The sequence below is a fragment of the Dromiciops gliroides genome, chromosome 3 (assembly GCF_019393635.1).
Source record: "Dromiciops gliroides isolate mDroGli1 chromosome 3, mDroGli1.pri, whole genome shotgun sequence".
NCBI lineage: Eukaryota > Metazoa > Chordata > Mammalia > Microbiotheria > Microbiotheriidae > Dromiciops > Dromiciops gliroides.
This window is the reverse complement of record NC_057863.1, coordinates 296830926-296855958: the sequence shown is the minus strand read 5'-3', so window position 1 is coordinate 296855958 and position 25033 is coordinate 296830926. Positions and strand designations below refer to the sequence as shown.

The 25033-nt window shown below is 36.3% G+C and overlaps 1 protein-coding gene across 1 annotated transcript; it reads left to right on the top strand.

Moving 5' to 3' along the window:
* Positions 1-17609: 17609 nt before the first annotated feature.
* On the top strand, positions 17610-18816 carry LOC122750862 (60S ribosomal protein L37a-like). The gene has a single exon (XM_043997706.1). It carries the CDS (start codon positions 17977-17979, stop codon positions 18289-18291), a length of 315 nt encoding a protein of 104 aa, XP_043853641.1. The 5' UTR covers positions 17610-17976; the 3' UTR covers positions 18292-18816.
* Positions 18817-25033: the final 6217 nt, after the last annotated feature.

The following is a 25033-nucleotide window of genomic DNA, read 5'->3' as shown; positions in this document are numbered from 1 at the left end:
GGTTTGTAAAGGAAGAATAACACTTAACTCCAGGAAAGTGACAACTAATACGTGCCATCAGTGCTAGATTTCAACTGGCATCATGATTTTAGGGATAAGATGCTGTATAAAAGTAGATTGAGGTACAAACCAGAGATGCTTCTTGAACTTTTAAAAATCCTCAATGTGTTACAAGCATGGGACATTAAGTATAGTATCTTCACTAGACTTTGCCTACAAGACCTTCGTTTTTCTTAGTAATATGCATATTAATTTCCTTTGCTAGATTACCTGTCCAGCAGGTAGTTCTGCCTCATTTTGTCAGTTGTGACGTTAAAGGTACTCTTAATTTTTAAAAGTATATTGTGGGTCGGGGCAGCTAGGTGGCACAGGAAGACCTGAATTCAAATTTGGCCTCAGACACTTGACACTTACTAGCTGTATGACCCTGGGCAGGTCACTTAACCCTCATTGCCCTGGGGGGGGGGGGCAGGGCATATATTGTGGGGACAGAACATGTTTAGAGAGACAAAGGCCTTGTTTAGCAAAGACCTTAAACAAGTCTTTTACATAATTCCTTTTCAAAAGTTAAAATTTTTTTATTTTTAAAAACTTGTTTGGGTACCTTTTGGTCATTTTCTGTGTAGGTTTGTTCATATTTATGTGGCACCAAGTAATAAAATTGCCTTCCATATTCCTTGTTTGAGGGGTAAGAGTTTAGCTTTCCTATTAAAATATACACAAGAATTGATTCAGAACATCCCATGTACCACCAAAATTTTGCTAGCCTGGTAAGACTAGGTGAGTTTTTCCACTAGTGTTTTTGCATTTATTTATGTCATACTATTGATGCCAATAAGTGTAAGTGACCAAAGATAGTCTTGTATTCTGCAGCCAACTTTTGATTACTTGTGCAGATGGATGATCCCTACCTAAGTAATTTATGTTTATCTTTGAAACTTAGAAAGACACATGTAAATATATTCATGCCAGGATTTTATCTGGTCATTTACTTTACAGGCATGCCTGTTCTCTAATGATCAGATTTTCATATTAAATCCTTCCAATTATCAGACATTCTTTGGGTAAATACCCCTTTAAGGTTCTTCAGCTGTCCAGTTCCTTTTTTTTTTCCATACTTGAAATAAGTTGGATGGACCCAGGCAGTGCTATTTAGACTTGGAAGACATAGGGTTACAATTCAGAGACAGGATTGAAGGAGTGAGTTCTGTGTACTCTTACCGCTTCCTTCTGTCCTCTTCATGGTTCTCTACCAACATTTGGATGAATTATCTCTCGATGATGGGGGCCCTTTGTGCTGCCACAATCAGCTGAAGAATTTCCATCTTTGTATTTTTTTGTTAATGTAGAATTATTGTTTCAGGGGCATTACTCTATTAGGGCCCTTTCAGCTAGAGGAGGAACAGTGTTATTACCACCTTACTTTGGATTAGCACTTTAAATTATTCAAAGTGCTTTCACATACAATATCTCTTTCAGTTTTCACATCTAAAATATGCAAGAATGGTAACTTACCCCATTTTGCAACTTAAAACCAGAGTTCCCAAAGGGAGTAATTGATTTGCCCAGGACTACATTTGTTTTGAATTCCTCCAGCCAGGGTCATAAGACCTTTCTCTAGGCATTTTTATCAGCATTATCTTTGTGGATAATGTTTCTAAGGGTATCAGACTCTTAGGTGTTACAACAGTATCAAAAGCTTTCAGATTTCATAAGATACTGTCAGTGGCAATTTTTGGTTTATTACAGTTCACATAGTAAAAAAAATCACAATTACATTTACTTTGGTATCTTTTATATAGGTACATCATTATGTACTTAAGCATTTTGAAGAGCAGACAGCATTTTGTAGTCTATATATTAGTGAAGAAAACAGGCTAATATTTGTAGGAGGGAAATGCATTAATAAATTAATAAACTTACAGTTTCTATTTGAAATTCCATTATAAAAGACAGTGAATCTTAAGTAACTCTATGTTACTAAATTCTAAAATTAACAGATTTATTATTAAAAAAGGGGCAGCACATCAGGCTAATAACTTTTATTACCCACAAATGGATATTGGAATAGATTGCAAGGCTTTTTTGTTCCTCTAGGATTGCATGAATTATTGCTACAGGTTTTCTAATGGAGACCTAGAGAGCATCAGTCTTTCTTTTATAGGTGTCCACCCTACAATGCCACATTACAATAAAGTCACTTCCTGTGCGTTGCTAATGGGACCTATCCTGGCAGTCTTTTCCATTTGTAGCCAACAGTGGTGACAAGATATTAGTAATATATTTAGTTGAGGAGTTTGAATTCTTGGGTTATGGGAATCCCAAAAGTGGGAATGGCATAGGCCAACTTCTCAACTCTGATTGATAGCCATCCATTTAGCACTTCCTCTAGTCAAATAGTGCCGTAAGCTGTAGTGAGCCAATTAATGCATTTAATAAAATTAGACAAATAGAAAGGAACCTTCATAACCGGAAGATTGTCCCTTTATGATAGATACTTTTCTTTGCACAGTATAACTAGTTTCTTTAAGAGGAAGTGGCAAGCAATGCAGTTTTTTGTTTTTATCAATCCAATATACTCCCTATCCAGCCTTATCTTTGTCTCTAGTCCTTGTTTAGAAGTGAGCTCAATGGATTAGTAGTAGATATAACAGCCAAGTGAGGGGGTTGTTAATTATTTCTACTGTTGCTGCTGCATAACCAATTTTGGACTACATTTTTAAATGCTAGTAGTTGAGCAAGGGAATTATTGTTGAAAATCTCTAAATGGAGCATTTTGATTCTTTTCTGTGTATTTATCTTGCAAGAGCCCTTCCCTGTAGTTCTTAGTTCCTTTTTTATTGTTATATATTTTGATGGGTGGAATTAGCATTGGTGTGGGCAGCTGGTGGTATACTGGATAGAGCACTGACTGGGCTTAGAATCAGGAAGAGTACTCTTCCTATGTTCAAATCTGGCTTCAGACACTAGCTGTGAGAGCCTGGGCAAGTCACTTAAACCTCATTTGCCTCTTATTTGCCTTGGTTCCTTATCTGTAAAATGGAGCTGGAGGAGGAAATGGCAAACCACTCAAGTATCTTTGCCAAGAAAATCCCAAATGGGGTCACAAAGAGTCAGACACAAATGAAAAATGACTCGACAACAAAACATTGGTGTCCTTGTTTCTTTCAATATTGGTTCCCTGCTTTCCCACACTTCTTTGTGGACAGGAAAGCAAATTGGAGAAATTATTCACTTTAACCATCTCTCTCTCTCTCCTCTCCCCTTTTCATCTTCTGCCTCCCACATGCTGTCAAACATGGTGTAGAATCTTAAGAGTTGGAAAGGATTCTGGTAGAGGGCCCCTGGTCTGACACAACAATCACCCTGTGCAAACTACTAAAACTGCCTTGACACTTATGACTGCAAATAGTCCGGCTTCAAGCTATTAGCAATATCTCTATTTTTCCTGAAACTGTTGAATGACAGAAGGGTTCTTTGAGATGAAAGTGTTAAAATAACCCAGCTTTGACTTTGGGGGATAGTCTTATTTGATTTATTTCTTATATGTTAGAAGGTTTGAAATGCTAAATCAAAGAACAGTGAAATGAAAGTGAACTTAAATTAAAAAATATTTTCTCTGTTCTATAAATCCTTCAGTGACATTTGGATTAATCAAGCATAATTAAGCATAGTTAAATTTTTGTCAGATACTGTGGTTCAAAATAATATTCATCTATGGAGAGGGTAATATATTCTGTGGAAATTTTATTAAGCACTTCAGTTAAGCAATATTGCAGAGAACAAAATCAACCTCAGGAAGGTTAATTACTAAAAAAATCTCATCTTCTATGCCTAAATTATTTTGGATTTATTTCTCTTGTTACATCTTCCAAAAATGTAGAATAATAATTTCATTCTTTAATGTTCTGATATATAATTTTATAACACATTTTGGCAATCCCCAAATTGCTTAATTTTTAATCAATTATTGTTTCTTTTAAGTTATTAAGAGAAGAGCATAAAACTTTGATCCAAGTGATCGGACTTTTTCCTCCAGTATTATTGTCTCTTTTTTTTTAGGACAAAGAAGATAAGAAGAGCAAAAGAATTGTGTATTTGCTTTGTACATTGAGAAAAATAAGAATAGTGGGCATTTTCACTACTTTTTGTGGCTCAGGGAATAGCACCTAATCAGGTGATCTCCTGTGGAAATCACAGAATGCTTTAGAATGTGTTCAGATATGGTAGATATTAGAACTTATGCCTAGAATGAAAGTGGTATAACTCTCAGGAACACCATCTCACACAGGAAACCTGATTTATACTCTCCTCATTCACTGTTCTTGAAGGCATCTTTAAAAATCATGAATGGGACATGTTACCTTTGTTCAAATAGCTAAAAGTCTTAAGCAATGCTGACTTGTGTCATTTGTCTGAAGTTTCTAATAGGAAAAAGACATGAAATTTAAGTATGTTTGAACCACATTCTAACTTTGTTTCTTTTCATTTCAATGAGTTCATTGAGTTCTGGAGCTATATAAACTCTCTTGGGTTAATATACTACTATTTAAAATAATACTTTATGTATTAATTCCCATTCTTGGGGCCAAAAGGGCCTCTAACATTCTGTTCAAGTAACTTAAAAGAGGAACATACAAGTAATTATTAATAAGAGGAACATACAAATCCCAAAGATACGAGCATATGCCAGCAACAGTTCCTTAAAGCAATACATCTTAAAAGTGAATACACCTGGGGGGCAGCTAGGTGGCGCCATGGATAGAGCACTGGCTCTGGATTCAGGAGGACCTGAGTTCAAATCCAGCCTCAGACCCTTGACACTTGCTAGCTGTGTGACCCTGGGCAAGTCACTTAACTCCCATTGCCCCACAAAGCAAAAAACAAAACAAAAAAAGCGAATACACCCTAAAGATACAAACTGCTGCTACAAAAGACTCATCTGTTCCATTCCTATTGAATTGGTAAGCAAAGGTCTGTCACATGTTTTTCTATTCATATCTTCTCACAAATATACTTTTTTGTTTCAAATCAGTTGATATTTGAAAACGTAGAGTTGCATTCATTTCAACAGCAGAATTTTTAATAGTTAAAAATAGTTTATCTTGCTCTGCTTTTTTTTCTTTTTTCTTTCTTTCTCTCTTTTTTCTCTTAGCAAAATCTAGTTCTGGTCATCTTGTCTCAGGTGTTTATCTGTGTTAGGCACATTAAAGGCAGCTTCACCAGAAATCTATATCCAGTGAAAAGTAGAAGATTTGTCCTTTAGATATGCACTGTTTTATAAACTAAACAAGATTGTGAATGTGAAAGGAATCTTTTGTTGGTTTTGCTTATTATAATGATAACCCTTTTTAATGTAAATGTCAGCTGTTATTATAAAACTTTTCATTTTGAAGTATAATTATCTGTACATTCCCAAAGTTGAATAGTAGTGGGTTTTGGTCCTTGAAAACTAGTACACTAAAGGCACCAGCATTCAGACTAATGATCATTTAGAAATATTTAAATTAAAATAAAATAGCATTATTCTTCCATACTTTTGAACTATCTAGTTTAAAAACTTTAGGAGTCAGGATAACAAAAGGATTAGGTAGCCCTGATTACTAAGCAGTGACTGTTCTGTAGATGTTGTCAACATTGTGTGTGCATAGCTAAATATCGGACTGCATTTTTTCAGAAAACATGTCTACCAAGGATTAAAATGGAATGGACTTAAATACTATTTGGTACCTTTTCCTTTTGAGAGATAGGAAAAAGTGCTAAAGTTGGAGTTCTGAGACCTCACCTTTTCCTTTTAAAGTCCCTGTTAAATCTATCACATGAACCATCTGATCAATCAGTTGTTAGGGGTTCTTGCTTTCTGTAATTATCAGATTTAATCAGCTGGTATTTCTCTACTTTGATTTGGAGAGTATATTTATGTACCTGGAAGAGGTGATATAAAGAGAGATACAGATTTTATTCAAAAGGCATACCATACTGGATTTTACAATAACAATAAGAGCCCTCTTTTTTTTTAAGATGAAAATATAGATTTTTGCCTTACACAATAACATTGATTTTAGCTAGGCCATGTGACCAAGTTAGCCCAACATTATTGTTATTCTGTTATGAGTCAGATACTATGCTAGTACTGAATGCTGCACTTTGATTTAAAACCAGATTTGTGTTAAAGCCTGTCAAGTCTGCAGATAACTTTGCAAATGTTTTGTGATTCATGAAACAAGCAAAAGAGCTGCCCAGGTATTTGAACTGGCCCTCACGTTTTTCATAATTGACATTAAAATTATTGAGGTTATAATTGCTGCTTAAGGCTTATGTACATGCTTTCTGTTGCTTTAAATTAATTTGTGCATGTGAGTGTGTTAATTTCAATTTTTTTTCATGTAGGTCATACCTAAGAAATGCTTGAACCAAATAAGAAAAACCAAATCAATGTAAAATATACAGAAGATAAAGTTGGGTTCTGACACAGGTTATTAAATGTAAATTTAATATTTTGCAGATTTTCATCAATATAATTGATTCCCCATAATCTAAAAAAAAATAATAGCCAATCTGGGGAATGCAGATAGGTTGATAGGAAAGAGAATTGTACATGAAATAAAACTTCTTTACAATATTTTAACCATATAGCAGTACAAACTGGTATTCATTTTCTGAGTTTGTTGGTTTAAAATAAAATGTTTCATGTGTCTAGTATGTACACAAACACATCATGGCCTCATTTAGATAATCCCTGCCTTTATAGTGTTTGTAGAAGTTACTGTTACCAGTTGGTAATCTTTATAATTGAACAGTGAATTTATATTTTGAATTAATTTGCTGCTTTTATTTTCCATGGGAAAACATGTTTTGTTTATTGAAATTCATAATGAGAAAAAAATACAGCATAGGTTAAAATGTTATCCATCAGTTACTAAACAGCCTGTGATGTCTATTGTAGCCAAACTGTTCCTGAATCACATGGAAAAATCTGTCTGATCATATTAAGATAATAAAATGGTAGTTCTGATTCACTCTGCAGAGTGGTATTAGTGCCTTGGCACTTTGTTCAACCCTGTGGCTTATTCTGCTTTCTTCTTCACCCCAAACAATCTCTGTATTTGTTCATCTGTATTATTTGTGTGTGTGTGTGTGCAGCTCAGGCCATTTCTCACACCCTTATGCACAGACAACCTCTGCTGGTATCTCAGAGTGCCTCACATTTTATTGACCTTTCAGAGAGGCTTACAGTTTAGTTCTTCCTGTGGACTAAATGTGCAAGAGTGAGTTTAAAGGGAAAGCCTATTATATTTATTTTATATATATATATATATATATATATATAAATGGTTAGTAGCTGCAGAAAGTAGTTGGAGTTGTTAATGACATGATCTGTTGCTGGGTTAGTTGGTGTTCAAATTCTCATTCAATGCAATATGCATTTATTGAGTATCTTCTATATGCAAAGCTTTGTGCTAGACATTGAGCTTTTGATTCTGTTTTGCTCCTGAATAAGCTTCTTGAAAGAATTTTGGAAATACCATTAATTGCTTTCCCTTTCATTCCTAATACAATTGATGTTTCATCAATCTTCACATAATGATCTGATAATGAGTCATTCCCTTATTCAGCATTCTTTCCACATTTTACCTGGAACAATCATACATGTGAAAGAAACTTGAATTTTTATGTCAGAGGGTGAGATAAAGCACTCATCTTATGTCTGTCATAAGAAAGGTTTGTTCTAGAAGCTTTGGTGCTGGCAAACAGAAACTAAAAGTCGTCATGGCGTGTAGTTCAAAGAAATTTGACTCTGGCCTCAGGGTAATACTAGGTTCAAGTCCTGCCTCTGACATATGTTAGATGTGACCATGAGTGGGTAATTCACTTACCCTCTCCATGTAGAGATAATTCTGAAACTGCATATTTTAGCAAGTTGCTACTCTGCATTAATGGAGGGAATTTCGACAGCAGTCATTTCTTATACAACAATGAAATCATAGACCAGGTCAAAAAAAAAACAAGAATTAACTGATTTTCATATATTCATTTCAGATAATGTTTATTGTTTTATTTCTGAACGTCAGACAAGTGTGATGTGCTAGAAAAAACTTATAGAAATCTAGGCAGACAGCTCTTAAGATGTTTTCTCCTCATTCATGATTAGTAGTTTTCTTTCTGTTTCAAGGATGTTTAGAATCAAGTGCTTTCAGCTTATTGAATGATCCCATTTCAATAAACTACAGCACAATAAATTAAACTACTGTTGGTGTGTCTAGATGCAATTCTAAACCTCAAAACAATGGCAAAACTGGTTTCTTACAAGTAATGATACAATTGGGATTTTAGCCCAAAACTTAAAATTCCATTACTGCATCGAATTGAGATGCATGTTATTGCCATAAATTAGCCACTGCATTAATGAAATATCACTATTGGAAGACCTAGCCATGCTCTTTCTCCAACAGCCTCCTGTATAAGAAAGGAATTTTGAGACATAGTTCCCTCATGGAATGTAAGTATTGCACTGATTAACCAGTAGGAACTCTTTCTGGGCTTTTCATTAGAGTTCATTTTCAAGCATCATAGGAGTTAATGTTGAATTCCCTGGGACCTTGTAACCCAGAGTTGAATAAATAAGTTTGTGGCACGGTAAATTTAAGTTTTATTTTTCTTTTGGTCCAAAGTGTGGAGGGGTGGGGGAAGTGAGGAGGGTTGCTTAAAGAGGAAAGGTGAGCCAAGAAGGATTATACCCATTTTTAGGGTACATATTTTTAAGATGAACAGTCTTATTTTCCATGATTTGTATTCCACACCCTTGAGTGTACCATGCAAGGAAGAGTAGTGTTCCATTAGCTGGAAGTTTCTAGACTATTTCTTGACTAAACTCCCTCTTAAAATGGGGCCCTCCCTCCAGGACACACTGTCCCAAGCTTCAGGGGACCCCAGGTAGATCGATTTAAGAAGAGGCAGGTTCTTCCAGCTGGAAGTTTCTATAGCTACTGTAGCACGACTATACAAATGATAATTCAGTAATGCCATTGAGGGCAGCTAAATGGTGCAGTGAACACAGCACCATCTTCCTGAGTTTAAATCATCATCATAGCTGTGTGACCCTGGACAAGTCACTTAACCCTGTTTGCCTCAGTTTCCTTATCTGTAAAATGAAATGGGGGGGCAGCTAGGTGGCGCATTGGATAAAGCACCGGCCCTAGATTCAGGAGGACCTGAGTTCAAATCCGGGCTCATACGGACCCTGGGCAAATCACTTAACCCTCATTGCCCCGCAAAAAAAAACAAACAAAAAAAATAAAATGGCAAACTACTTCAGTATCTTCACTAAGAAATCCCAAATGGGGTCACAAGGAGTTGAACATTTGACTGAAATGACTGAACATATTTTACTTGCTATTGGATTCTCATCTATTTATAAACTTTATTGAGTCCAATCTTGTAAATGCCTTGCTTTGACTCTTACCCCATCTATTTTCACATTCAAACTATTTTTTTAAAAAGTCTGTATTCAATACCTCAATTTCCTTACTACTCTCCATATTTGCATTATATATAAGCAAGAATAGTTTGTCACAACATCAGCATAATGATGTTTGCACGGTAATTGACCAGTGTCATAACCAGCCTATCCCAGGAGTTCTGGACAACGTAACCCTTTTTAGATAAAGCACAGGGTAGTGTGAAACATTCCTATAATAGTTCTAGCCCCCAACTGCAACCAGCCCAAACCATGACTCACCTGAGTTTAGGCTATACTCCAACTCTTGCAGTAGACCCGTATATCTGGTTTTGAGCCAAACTTGAGCAGAGTTTCATAAGGGACTCTTTTTGAAGGGTACCTACCATTTACCAGAGCAGATGGCATCATGGCATTCTTTTAATTGTAGAATTCACTAAAAGAACTAGATGGGGATGGGGTTGGAGTTGAGGAAGAGCTTTACACAATAAGTTTGAGTCCCAACTAACTTCTTTCCCTCCTAACACTTCACCAGCACCAAAGAAATCCATGATTCCAAGACCAATGTCTAAACTGTTACCAAGTTTAAAAAGGTGTCTGTACATATCAGAAACAGACTGTCTTGAGCAGTGTAGTATGTGAAAAGGGCAGCAAATTTAAAGTCACAAGTGTTTCAATCTTGAAACAATCTTGGGAGCATAGACTATATCTTACTTACCTTTATGATTTCCACAAGCATCTAGTGCTGTGTTTTACATATAACAGGCATTCAGTAAATGGTGTGGTTTTTTTCAGTGAATAAATAGGAAGTCATTTTTTTTCTTTTTTTTTTGGGGGGGGGGGGGCTAAGTGACTTGCCCAGGGTCACACAGCTAGTAAGTGTCAAGTGTCTGAGGCCAAATTTGAATTCAGGTCCTCCTGAATCCAGGACCAGTGCTCTATCCACTGTGCCATTCAGCTGCCCCAGGAGCTCATTTTTATAAGTACATGATAACCAATTTTTTAACATCCAGTTTATAAACAACCCTTACATCAAATCAATTGGCTTCATGCATTCTTTCCATCTCCCCAACCTGTGGCTTTTCCAAAGTTCTCTCCTCACTACCATCATGCCATACTTTGCCTCATATACATATAGTATGCCCCCAAAAGCAATCAAGTTACTGACTGGCACAAAGAAATATCTGACCCACCTCTTTCTCTTAGAGAATCTGGCACATACTATGCCTTGCCCCCTTTCACCATTAATTCAGCTAATTTACAGGAGAGCCTTTTTCATAGGATAAAATCAGTGCCCCAAAAGGTCAAATAAACTTGCTTAAGGTCACACATGTAAATAATGGAACCAAGATTCAAACACAGGTTACGTGCCTTCGAATACACTGTGTCCCTTCCATTATGCCCCATTGCTCTGTCTAGCCAACTTGCTTCCAACATATGTATATACAATTCTTTATTGGTTTTGTTTTTGTCTTTTGTTGTTGTTGTTGTTGTTGTTGAGGCAGTGAGGGTTAATGACTTGCCCAGGGTCACACAGCTAATAAGTCAAGTATCTGAGGTCAAATTTGAACTCAGGTCCTCCTGAATCCAGGGCTGGTGCTTTATCCACTCTGCCACCTAACTGCCCCCTATATACAGCTTTTTAACTCCCTGCCTCCTATTCCTGCTCTTTTTTTTTTTTTTGGCGGGGCAATGGGGGTTAAGTGACTTGCCCAGGGTCACACAGCTAGTAAGTGTCAAGTGTCTGAGGTCGGATTTGAACTCAGGTACTCCTGAATCCAGGGCCGGTGCTTTATCTACTGCGCCACCTAGCTGCCCCCTATTCCTGCTCTTTTAATCTCTTCCTTCTTTTCTTTTTGTTGTTCCACTTGTGAGCTCCAAAATTCTCTTAGTCATGGCTAATAAAAATAAATTTTATTAACTTTTAAAGATAAAGTTTTTTAAGGAAAAGAAATAATTAGCTTTAGTGTGAAATGCAAAGTAATAATAAGTGCCATTAACTTCTAAAGCCTCATAAAAGGACCAGAATTCCCCTTCAGAATTAGAATCTCTATTAAAAGCCTCCTCCTGTCTCTCCTTAACTTGTGAAATGTGGTTTTCTTCATGATGGGGATTGGCAGCATAGGGATTTATAATTGCACTGTTTTTCTATTTTGTTTAATAAGTAGCTTTGCAAGTGTTATTTTCTACTATTTTAATTGCACCTAAATGGTCTTAAAAGAGTGACTGGATGCATGCAGAAGAAACCCATGCTGGTGCTGCACAGCTCTTAAGGAAATATACTTTAAGATGCCTCAAATACGGGGAGATTTCTGGGCAGCTAGGTGTCACAGTGGGATAAAGCACTAGCCCTGGAGTCAGAAGGGCCTGAGTTGACCTGAGTTCAAATCCTGCCTCAGACACTTGACACTAGCTGTGTGACCCTGGGCAAGTCCTTTAATCCTCTTTGCCCCTCCAAAAAGAAAAAAGTTCATCTTTTAAAAATCAATGAATTGGGGTGGCTAGGTGGCGCAGTGGATAAAGCACCGGCCTTGGATTCAGGAGTACCTGAGTTCAAATCCAGCCTCAGACACTTGACACTTACTAGCTGTGTGACCTTGGGCAAGTCACTTAACCCCCATTGCCCCACCAAAAAAAAAAAATGAATGAATTACGGGGCAGCTAGATGGCGCAATGGATAGAGCACCGGTGCTGGAGTCAGGAGTACCTGAGTTCAAATCCAGCCTCAAACACTTAATACTTAACTAGCTGTGTGACCCTGGGCAAGTCACTTAACCCCAATTGCCTCACTAAAAAAACAAAACAAAACAAAAATGAATGAACGAACAAATAGGGAGAGATTTCAAAAAAAAAAAAATGCAAGAGACCATAGAGCATTCTTTTACAGATTTTTAAAGCAACCTAGGAGACAAGCAACTACTGACTCATGAGTATTTTCTTTTCTTTATAAATAGAAACATTATGTGATATCATAGGAGTTACCAAACTTTTTCAGTCTCTATAATCCTTGGCTTTCAATAAACCTACCTATACCCCCCATTCAATATGAAAGGAAATAAATACTAGAGTTTGCCACACATATACACATAAAAAATAATTTTTAAAAAAATCAGTACATAACATTTTAGTATCACAAAAATTGCTAAATATCAAATTAGTGAAACCTCTGTTTCTTGCCAACTAACAGTTTTATTATTGGTATAGTTTTTTTAAAGCCATACTGGCATGCCATGTTTAGTCTCCCACTTGTCTCTTGCTTTATAAGAATCCTGATTCACAGAGATAAGTTTAAAGTGGAATTAAAGCTTTGTGATCATGTTTAGTAAGAATAGGATATGCTACTTCATGGATAGACCCCGAATTTTGTAACTAAGTTTGAAGGGACCTGTAAAATCATTAAGTCCAATGCCCTTACTTTGCAGATGAGGAAACTGAGACCTGGAGAAGTTGTCATTTGCTGAGGGTCATGCAACTATCCAGTGTCGGTGGCAAGATTCAACCCCAGGTCTTCTTGACTCCAAAGTCCAAATCTATTCACTCTGCTATGCTGCTTCTCCATTAAATAAGTGATCTCCAAATCACAGTGTAAAATGGGTTTTTCTGGGAAGGCTTTCCTTAAGTGAAATCCCACCTATGATCTGTGTGTAAGCTTTAAGCTTGTTGGTACTTTCCTTATCTCTGTATTCACAAGTCCATTTTACTTCTACTGTCCATATCTTTTGCTTACTGACTTTACATTGGTTAATGTGACATACTCTTTTACAATAAATATGGTGTAAAATAATTTTAATGTTCTTTGTTCCATTGATGGCCCTGCCAGTTGGCTACTTAAAATGATCTGACACATCATCTTTAACATATATGCCCTACATTGCCAACTATATATTGCTTCAAGCTTGCTATCCTCTCCCCATGGAATCTTGATACAGTCCAAGTTCAAGGTTAGTCTTATAGGATTAATAGAAGAGCAAACAAGAAGGAAAGCAAACAGGTGTTCTAGGATAGAATTCAATTGGAGTCATAGTGATTACTTAACAGATAATTTGAACATTCTTCTGGGGTAAATTAATCTGTAGATCTCAGAAAACTAAATGATCGTGCCCTCCTGTGCTCTTCTTTGTGAGAAAAATCTAGTTAAGGGAATACTAGACTGATTATTCCCTGGCATCCTTGTCCAAACAGAAGTTTTAGCTCTCAGACACAGTTAAAAGTGTTAGTATTTTCCACAACAGTGATAGATCTGGAAGCTTTTGGCAGATTCTTAAGATCATTTTTTGTTAAGTCTATGAGAGTAAATGGTTTAATGTAAAAGTGTAATTATTCCTAATATTAGAGATAATTATTGTCACCTTAGCAAAATAATTTGAACAGCACTTACTGTATAAGAACTACTCTTGTCTTCTTAGAACTGAAAGCTAATAGTTTGTAAAGGTGAATTGGTGGCTTATAAGGGCAAATAAATGTTTTAGTATTCAGTGGGTGATGGAGGCCAATTAGCCATGCTATAATCATTGAATCAGAGATGGATATGACCTTGAAATGTCATTTGATCTATCCCCTTGCCTACAAATAGTACTCCTAAATGATCTGCATAATGAAAGGGTTGCACTCTGGTACCTTTCAACTCTAACGTTGTATGATTATGTTAAATTCTATATGTGGAAATATAGCCTATATGTAAAGGTCCTCAAGGAAGGAGTTTTGCAAACTTGCCCTGGAAATGTCACACTGTCTTTAGGTTTTGTGTCCTTTACCTGGTTAAGACATGGCATCATTTATAGGCTCCCTCTATTTCCTTATGGACACAAAGAAGAGATCTAAGATGGATGAAAACATAGTTTGTATATATGTGTGTGTGTGTGTGTGTGTATATATATATGTATACACACACACACACACACACACACACACACACATATATTCCAAACTGGTTGTCTGGTTTGCCAGCCCCAAAGAATATTCAATAATGGATTAAAACAGGATCAACAGGACTTTAACCTAAAAATGTAGGAGTAAGGGAGAAAATGGATATGATAACCAGTTTCAACGTATCAGCATAGTCCTTATTGTTTACAGGAGAAGATATTCTAAAAGACTTTCCCGGGGCAGCTAGGTGGCACAGTGTATAAAAGCACTGGTCCTCAGGAGGACCTGAGTTCAAATCTGGCCTCAGACAATTGACACTTACTAGCTGTGTGACCCTGAGCAAGTCACTTAACCCTCAAAAAAAAAAACCTAAACAAGACTTTCCCAGGCTTTTGTAGATACATTTTTGTGACTTGGAGATTTTCACAGATGAAATGAGTTGGCCAATAGTTAATTTTTTAAAATATATTCCAATTCACTTAATAAAAAGACATTTAATTTGAGTGAGAGGATATAACAAGGTGAACCAGGAAAAATAGGACAAGAATACCTTGGGATTACTGTCACCTGGAAAAACAAAGGCACAGGCAGACCTCTGGAAGGGACGAGACACATGGTCCACACTTTGGGTGCAACAATCTTTAGGCCTGTCAGGAAGAGGAAGGAGATGTACGATCCAGGAGAGAGGCAATCCTCTGTATTGACACTCAGGCTATGGGATGCTTTCATTCATTCCTATAGTTCTTCAGTATGGGACCCTTGGGTTGACTTATGCACCAGGGAAGCACAGAAATATGGAGCAAGACCAAGATTTTTATAGGAAAAGTTAGAATCTCATTCAGGTACATTTGATTGGTTTCTCTCTTCTGATGTCATAGGCAGGACACCAAGTAGATTTCATAGGAGATAACTGTTCAATTGTTACCAGTCCTGTCCGACTCTTTGTGACCCCATTTGGGATTTTCTTGGCAAAGATACTGGAATGGTTTGCCATTTCTTTCTCTAACTCAGGTCTTCTTGCTCCATCCACTGTGCCACTTAGCTACCCCAAATATGGATGTCTCCAACAAGAAAGATTAGATAGATGGCAGATAACAGATAGATATAAAAAATTTAACAAATACTTGCTTTGTGCCAAGAACTGTGCTAGCCACTAGGAATAAAGAGCTTATATTCTAAAGGAAGAAGAAAGCATTTAAAGAGGGATCTCGAAAGGGGAAGAGGAAAGGATAATTAGACGTGAGGCTGTAATAGAGGTGAAAATGAGTAGGGGGTGAAGTGAGCATAAACAAGGGCATATCCTGCCTTGTTAGTCTTGTCCTTTGGACTTCATTTGCTATTGTGACTCCCTGTAGGTGACAGGGAGGATAGAAGTATTGCCCCATGATAGAAATTTTCCAACCTCCCTAATTGGGTAGTTCTTTACTACTCTTTGCCCTCCCCATGATCATTCCCCCTCACCATGTACCATGATATCTCTTTGAGTCCATTCCCTTCCATTTTGCCAGTTGCTAGTTGCCCCTGGTAACTCCAATTCCTCCTTTCCTGAGCCATTGTGAGGTCTCCATTTCCCATAATAAAATATCTTTTCCCCCACGGGCATTCACCACCATTCTGCAGTGGAAATCCCTCTTCCTACTGAAATGAGATTTTTCCCCCCTTTTCTTTCTTCCTTTTTCATTTCTTTCCATCCATAACTTTGCCTCCTCACCCATTTTCCTGTATGTCCCCTTCTTCCTGAAAAGCTATAATAATTATTTTCCCTTCATTATTAATCATTGACGAATAGAACACATTCCCCTCATTCTTTCTCCCCTTTCCCCTTTTATATGTTCTTCCTGTCTGCAGTTAAGTCCCACAAAAGACACTGGATTCACTTGTAGACAATTATTGCAAGGTCTGGTCTCTGGTGTTTCAGGCCTTTTCCTCAACCATCACACCTATTTGACTCCTAATGTTGCTTTGTGTACATTTAGAAAGAATTTGGGAAACAGACCATGAACCTCAAATGGAGACATTTTTTAGTGGTGATAAGGGACTTCAGCTACTTGGACTTTTGCTGAAGTTCTCTATGGTAAAAAGCAACTGATAAATTCTTTTAAAAATTTTTTAACAATATTGTATTTTTCCTCCAATTATATGTAAAAAAAATTATTCACCATAGTGGTAACATCTGTCTTTAAAAGATTTACATAATATGGGGAATTGCTATTCTAGACCTGCTTCTGACAAATCAGGAAGATGGCCTTCAGCCTGGGAAGGGAGAAATGAAAGATAGGTGAAAAGATTATAAGAAAATACTTGATTACCTTCAATGAATTCATCATTGGCTGGGTAAAATATTCCAAGACACTAAAAAGGTATACATGTGATTGCTTAGACATCATCAGAGATGTTTTTTTTTAATTGTGGAGAGTGGAAGAGGTAAGACAAGACTGGAGAAAGGGAAGGTCTTGATTTTCAAAACAAAGGAAATTAATAGAATCCATAAACTAAAGGCCAATCAGCTTGACTTTGGTTTCTGGAAAAGTTCTAAAAAGGATAATTAAATATATGAGTAATGGACATCTAGAAAAAACCATGATCACAAAGGCTAGCATGACTTTCTCAAGGAAAGATTATGCCAGATGAACCTTATTTCCTTTTTTGACAAGGTTGCCAGTCTGATATATCAGTGAAACACTGTGGTTTATGTCAATTTTAGCAGAGAATTTGATGAAGCATCTCATACTATTCTTATGGGACAGATGGAAAGAAGTGGGCTAAACAATACTATAACTGGATTGAGAATGGGTTAAATGGCTAGACTCACACCTTAATGGATCAGTGTCAGTTTGTAAGGTCTTTAGGGCAAAGACCAGGGACCTTCGACATTTACCATTTTGATGGTATAGATGGCATGCTCACCAAATTTCCAAGTCAAACAAAGCTGAGAGATAGCTATCATGCTGGATGACAGAGGCAGTCTCAAAATTGTCATGACAGGTAAGAGCATTGAATCAAATATAAGACAATTTAGTAAGGATAAATATAAGATCTTAAACTTAGGTTGAAAGTATCAACTTGATATAGAAGGTGCAGTTAGAAGTTTGCCTGAAAAACATCTTGTGGGAGAATTGAGTGTAAGCTCATAGCAGTGTATTGTGGCAGCCAAAAAAAGCCAATTCTATTGTTCACTGCATTGAGATTAATAACTTGGAGGAATAAAATGAAAGTTTAAAAGGTGTATCTGACCTGGTCAGACTTCTCTGTGTTCAGCTTTGGGTCCTACTATTAAAGTTGGACCTTGACAAGCTTGAGTGTGTACAAAGACAACCAGCATAGTTAAGAGTCTTGAGTCCACATCATCTGAGGATTTATTGAAGGAACTAGGGATGAAGAGAAGATCAATTTCAAGGGGGTGGGGAATGTCATTATAGCAGTGTTGAGGTATTTAAAGGATTGTCGTGTGCAAAAGGGATTTATATTTGTTCTTTTTGGACCCACAGTGCAGAACTTGGAGCAATGGATAGAAGTTGCAAAGAGGTAAATTTAGGCTTAATGTCAGGAAAAACTTCCTAACAAGTTGAGTTATTGAAGAAGTGGGAAGAACTGCATTGCAGCAGGAGATAAAGAGTTCTATAGCACTGAAAAGTCTTTTAAAAAATATTATAATGACCTCTCCAAGCTCCGGGCCCATGACTGGCAACATGGCTAAACATACCAAGAAGGTCAGAATTGTTGGTGAATATGGAACATGTTATGGTGCATTCCTCAGAAAAATGGTGAAGAAAATTGAAATTAGCCAGCATGCCAAGTATACCTGCTCCTTCTGTGGCGAGACCAAAATGAAGAGACGGGCTGTGGGTATCTGGCATTGTGGATCCTGTATGAAAACAGTAGCTGGTGGTGCATGGACGTACAATACCACCTCTGCAGTCATAGTCAAAACCTCCATCAGAAGACTGAAGGAATTGGAAGACCAGTAAAATCTTCTCCCCATCAAATATCTGTAGCCCATAGTCCAACAATAAATGGATTAATTTATGGAATAAAAAAATTATAATGTATTTTTAACCAAAAAGGAAGAGACCATTTATCATATAAATGTTATGATCAGCAACAAAGAAAACACTGGGTATAGACTGTCAAGAGGGTTCATAGCACATAATTAAATAACTTGATTTTAGGCAGAAAGATCTTGTATTAAAAGATCAAATGTCCTGCATCAGGGAGGATTCAAATGGTTGTTAGCATCCTCTATCAGGTCACTGGGACACAAGTTGTGGATCAGATAGAAAACTGGTACAGTTCTGAATAGGGTGATTGCTCTCCAAAAACTTCAGCCAGCTGTGACCAGGGATCTGGCATTTTATATCTCTTGTGACCTCTGTAGTCAGCACAACCAGCCTACTTGGAACTCTCCCTACTCTTTTTCCTCTTGTACTCCAATCTGTGCAGTTGCACCTTTCCCCACTTGGCTCTTATGATGGAGTGGAAATCAACAGAATGACACTAAGATCAAGCAATAATAAATCTATTTTAATGTATCAGAATAATAATTAAATCACTAATTATATGAATACATAATAAATTACAATATAATATAACCAAGTCTTCCTTTTCACTTTGGCATCTTTTTCCATTTTTGAAAATGGTTTATGTTATATGAGAAGTAAGTATTCTTTGTTTATAGTATTTATTTGTAAATGCATCTGGTCCTGGATTTTTTTTTTCCTTTGGGAGTTTATTGATAGCTTGTTTAATATATTTTTTCTGAGATTGGATTATTTAAATTTGGATACACTGTCTTGTTAATGTGAGTATTTTATTTAATATTCATTTTGTTTAAGCTGTAAATTTTATTGGTTTATAGTTGGGCAAAATAGTTTCTAATAATGTCCTCTATTACATATTTATTATTTTATTATTTATTACATTATCTTTTCTATATTATTACATATATATATTATGCATATTACATATTTGTTGTTACTTTTTTGCTTTTTATATTGATAATTTGATTGTTTTCTCTCTTAAAAAACCAAACTAGCTAACAGTTTATTTCATTAGTCTTTTTTAAGACTTCTAGTTTTATTTATAAATTCAGTTAGTTTTATTTTTGCTTTGAATTTTATAAATCTCTTTAATTTTCAGAATTTCTAGTTTATGTCTAGTTGAAATTAAGTTGCATGCTTTTATTTTCATTGATCTGTTTTTTTTCTTTCTTTTGTTGATGAAAGTGTTTGATGATTTTTTAAATTGCCCTGAGGATGGGGCAGCTGGGTGGCACAGTGGATAGAGCACTGGCCCTGGAGTAAGGAGTACCTGAGTTCAAATCCAGTCTCAGACACTTAACACTTACTAGCTGTGTGACCCTGGGCAAGTCACTTAACCCCAATTGCCTCACTAAAAAAAAAAAAAAAAGAATAAATTGCCCTGAGGCATATTTTGGCTGCATTCCAAAATTTTTGATATGTTGCCTCACTGTTGTTATTTTTCTTTGATGAAATTTCCCATTGTTTCTATGATTTGTACTTTCAACCACCAATGCTTTAGAATGAATTATTTAATCTCCATTTAAGTTTGAATCATTTCTTTAAAGACTTTATTGGTTATAATTTTTATTGTATTATGGTCAGTAAAGTATTATTTTAATATTTATGCTTTTCTGCATTTGTTTTATTAGGTTTTTATGATCTAACACATAGCCAATTTTTATGGAGCTGTCAAACACGGCTGGGAAGTATGTATATTCCTTTCTATAATTGCCAGATATTTATCATATCTACATTTTTAAAAGATTTTCTTCAAGCCCTTAATATCTATCTTATTTATCTTTTTGCTGAGTGTGTCTAGAGGAGGTACATTGTAGCCCCACCTATTATACATCTGCCATCTATTTCTCCCTGTAAAATACAATTGCAAATGTATATACCTGTCTAGATTTGTCTTTACTTCTTTGTACTTCAAATTTCTATTCAGTCCTGTTCTTTTCATCTGTAATGCCTGAGGGTCCCACATTCCATGAAAAGTTGATTTCCCTAGCCCTCCCCCCCACATCTGATTATACTCAGTATCATAGAATATGTTTTTAGCTGTAAACCTTTAGGTCTTTCTCTTTAGAATATCATATTCCAAGATTTTCCCTGCTGTATTGTTATTGCTATTAAGTCTTATGTGGATCCTTAAGAGACTGAATCATTACTTTTCTGCTACTTGCAATATTTTTGCTTTGAAGTAGGTGCTTTGGATTTTGACTATGACAATCCTGGTGGTTTTCACTTTGAGATTTATTTCCTGGTTTTTCTTGATTGTTTTTTTTTTTTCGATTTGGTGCCCTTTTTATATCACTGCTGGAACATCTACTCTGAGTCTTTTCATGCAGTCTGCTCAGCCAGAGTTCCATCTACATTATTTCACTCATCTTACAGTTCTATTCTTCACATACAGGTGAACCTTCCCACACCAACAATTAACATGGTTCCCAAGTTTCTATTATCACTAATATAAGATTTTCAAAAGTTTCAAATACCACAACCATTGTAATTTTAGGAGTGTCATTCTAGGGTTTTCTGCTTTCCTTCTACTTCCTGAATTTTTCTCCATTTGTGATGCCTATAACCAAAGTATATTTCTTCTCCCCTCTCCCTACTGCTTCTTCAGGGTTACCTATTTCCTTTCCCCCCTTATTGAATTATAAAGTACTAATTAATCAAAGTGCAGCTGTTTTTTATCTCCCTCTTGGAAAAAAGTGGTACATTAAATAAATAACAGCCATTCTCAGAATTTGTTGCCCCTCGCAAATAGTTGAAATCACTTAAGTAAATATTTATTGATTCATTCATAGTTTTTAAATTGTTGTACCTGGTTAAAACTCTTCTTTGTGGTTGATTTATATATAAAATATCCCAGTTATACCTGCCATCTTTTGTGGATATCCTTAGAATTATTTTGTTAAATTAAAAGAAAAACATTTTCTCTTTAAAAAATAAGCATAGTTAGTTTTGGGATGAAATCTGATTTACTTTGATTTACAATATATCATGAGCAGCTAATTGGTACAATAGATAGAGTGCTGGACCCAAAGTCAGAAAAACTCAACTTCCTGAGTTCAAACCTGACCTAAGACACTTCCTAGCTGTGTGGCCTTGGGCAAGTCACAACTTAGTTCTTCCTCTATAAAATGAGCTGGAGAAGGAAATAACAAACCACTCCAATATATTTGCCAAGAAAACCAAAATAGGGTCACAGAGTCAGACACAACTGAATAACTCAACAACAACAGCATATCATATTGTTTCTGTCAATCCATATCTTGCATGAAAATCCTGAGTGATGCTGATGAATGTTTTGCTTCTTATGTACTATATGTATTAGGGGTTCCTTCTCAAATGCTTGCATTATTATTTCTGTCACTGTAATTTTTCAATATGATAATAAATCTGGGTGAGTTGATCTGGAATTTTATCTCTTTTGATGTTTTATAGATTCTATTAACCTGTACCCTTATTCTTGTAGTAATTCCATGAATTTTTCTTCTCTAATTTTCATATATAATAGAATCTCATAACACCAGATCATTATTTCTACACATTTTTGTAGGAGATAAATAATTCTTATGATATATTTCTGAGCTCTATCTTATAATTTCATGATCCTTTCTTGTGCTGTCCTCAAGAGTTTCTCAGTATTGGGGGCAGCTAGGTGGTGCAGTGGATAAAGCACAGGCCCTGGATTCAGGAGGACCTGAGTTCAAATATGGCCTCAGACACTTGACACTTACTAGCTGTGTGACCCAGGGCAAGTCACTTAACCCTCATTGTCCTGCAAAAACAAGACAAAACAAGAGTTTCTCAGTATATTCATACTTTCATTAAGATGTGGCTCTAGTTATTCCAGGGTTTTTTTTTGCTGCTACTTTTTCTTATCTCTCTTTTACTTATTTCTAACACATCATTAATGATGCCAGATTTTCTTCTATTTCTCTTAGATCATATACATTGAAGAATGTTGTGATAAATTTATTTTCATTTCTGGTGACCCCAGTAATATAATTTCATTATTGTTCCTTCTAATGTCTCTTCTTATACTCTATATTTAGTCACCATTTGGGGGCAGCTAGGTGGCACAGTAGATAGAGCAGTGACCCTGTAGTCAGGAGAATCTGAGTTCAAATCTCACCTCAGAGACTTATTAAATGTGTGACTCTGGGCAAGTCACTTAACCACAATTGCCTTAACACAACTGGAGTCATCTCCAGTCATCCTGATATATATTTTGCCACCGGACCCAGATGACTGAAGGAGAGAGTAAGGTTGGTGACTTTGCACAGCCCTGCCTCATTTAAATCCAATTCACTGCAAGTCATGACATCACCCCAACATTATGGTCCTCTTCTAGAATGAAGGACAAGCAAACAACCAGTCACGATTTTGGAGTTTATTTTCCTACTCATGTCTTTACTCATTCTCTTCTCTTTTGAATAAATCAATCCTTCCCATGAGGGTTATTTTTGGTTACTCTCTTATTCTGGCATATACATTGAAGGGGATCAGTGTGAGCTAGGCAATCTTGCTACATCTTACTCTCCCATTTTGCCAAAAGTTTTGTTTTAGAGAAGCTTGTGAAGATCTTCATAGAATTTCTCTGTCGCTTCATGTATTGCAAAGCAATTTGCTTACACTCAGAGTAAGCACCACCATGTGAGATAACTGAACATCCTATGAAATGTTTCCTGTTAAGAACATATTAAAATAGGGGCAGCTAGGTGGCGCAGTGGATAAAGCACTGGCCCTGGATTTAGGAGGACCTGAGTTCAAATCCAGTCTCAGACACTTGACACTCACTAGTTGTGTGACCCTGGGCAAGTCACTTAACCCCAATTGCCTCACCAAAACAAACAAACAAACAAGAACATATTAAAATAAACTCCAAAAAAGCCTTTTGTTGCCATTTGTGAGGAAAATCTGTAAGTCATAATAAATTCTGAGCTCTTTTAGGCTGAGGTTGGTTCCGCAGTGATTGGCACATAGTAAACATTTAATAAATGTTTGGGTTTTTTTAAACTGATTTAATTAACTGATAGGCCAAACCAGCATGGTCATGAAGCCATAAACCTAGAAAGTAGGGATGAGCAGTGGGTCCCAAGTTTTGGAGTCATTAAGCAGGTAGAATATGGCCTACATGAAGGAAAGTATAGTCCATGGGTAGAAGATCAGTTACTATAGGGAGGATCATTGTGATTATGGTGCAGCTAGTATGGAATACACAGGAAGAAGCTTCCAAGTAAAAAGATAAGCATAAAAAATAACCAGCAAACCAAGGCAGAGCGAGCAGAAAGTGGGTAGTGGACAAATAGATGGAAGACACTGTTCTAGGGCTCATTACAAAAAAGTAAGTCTACATCATAGGTACAACATAGCCTTTTGGACAGGCTGACTACCCACTGCCTTGACCTCATCCTGATGGGTATATATGTGTCCTAGGAACCACCAGATTTAGGTTATCCCACAATTTTACAGGTGATCCTAGTAATTCAGAGTATGTTGTCTCTTTTTAAGTCACTTTTCATAAGATATAAGTTCATGATAAAAAGGACTAAAAAATGTGTTGGGGGGTTATGGGAGACATTCATATTATTAATTGATATCAGATATTTATACTAGTGTGGATGGACATTTTGAAGCCTAACACAAATAGAAAAAAACTTTGTTTTAAAATAAACTTCTAAAATATGTGTGTGAAAAAACAGTTTTCAGGTGTGATTTAGGCAGTTTTGTAGAAAAAAATTATAAAGAAGGTTTAAGGACTCAACTCAATCTCTTTATCAAAAATGTGGAATGATGCCTCACTTACATGAGAACATTTTAATCTTTTAGAGAAGAGAAAGAAAATGTATTTATTAAAAACTAGAGAAATGTGAATATGAAAAAACAATTTCAAAGACACCAAAGAGAAATGAATAGATTATGTTGTAGACTTCAAAGAGCTACAAAGCATGATGGTATATCAGCTAATTTGCGTATAAATGTAAAACTAAGAAAAAGAACACTCATAAATATTTGGAGACTGAGATATGATTTTAAAAGGATTATTGATATGATAGGGGAAACAGTAAAAGGTAAGTCAAGAGGCTCTCATGAAATTAGCTGAAGCCACAGACACAGTACCGAGATGAAATGTGAATTCACTGGTGCTGTGTTGGTAGAAAAATTAGTTTCCACTGGCTTCAGTGAGGTGGTTCCTAATTGGTTAGAAACGACTTCGGTGGCCAAGAGCTCCAGTGACCGCTATTGTCCTGTTCTGTACCACTTAGAACTGAAGAAAGGTAAAGCTTCTTGCGGAGGCTTGTTTCTTTCTGCTCCCACCTCTGCCTTGGGAGGGAAAAGCAGAGGGCTTTGCTGCTTCTCCCATATCCTGGTTAATCACTGCTTGAGCATAGGTATGATGGTATTAGCTCCATTCTCATTGGACACTGCAGGATCCAGGTGAGTGGATCTGAAGCTGAGCTGGGTTTTTTTAGTGAGACATTGCCAGTTTGATGAGATTTTCAGATCTCTGGTTAAAAAAACAAAGTACCATTTATGTTGTTAATACTTTCTAAACACACTTTTAAGGGTGATGTTTAATTGAAAGAGCAATGCTCTACACAGCTAATGCAGAAGTCTGTTTAGTATGGCTCTCTCTCCATATATATATATATATATATATATATATATTCTCTCAATG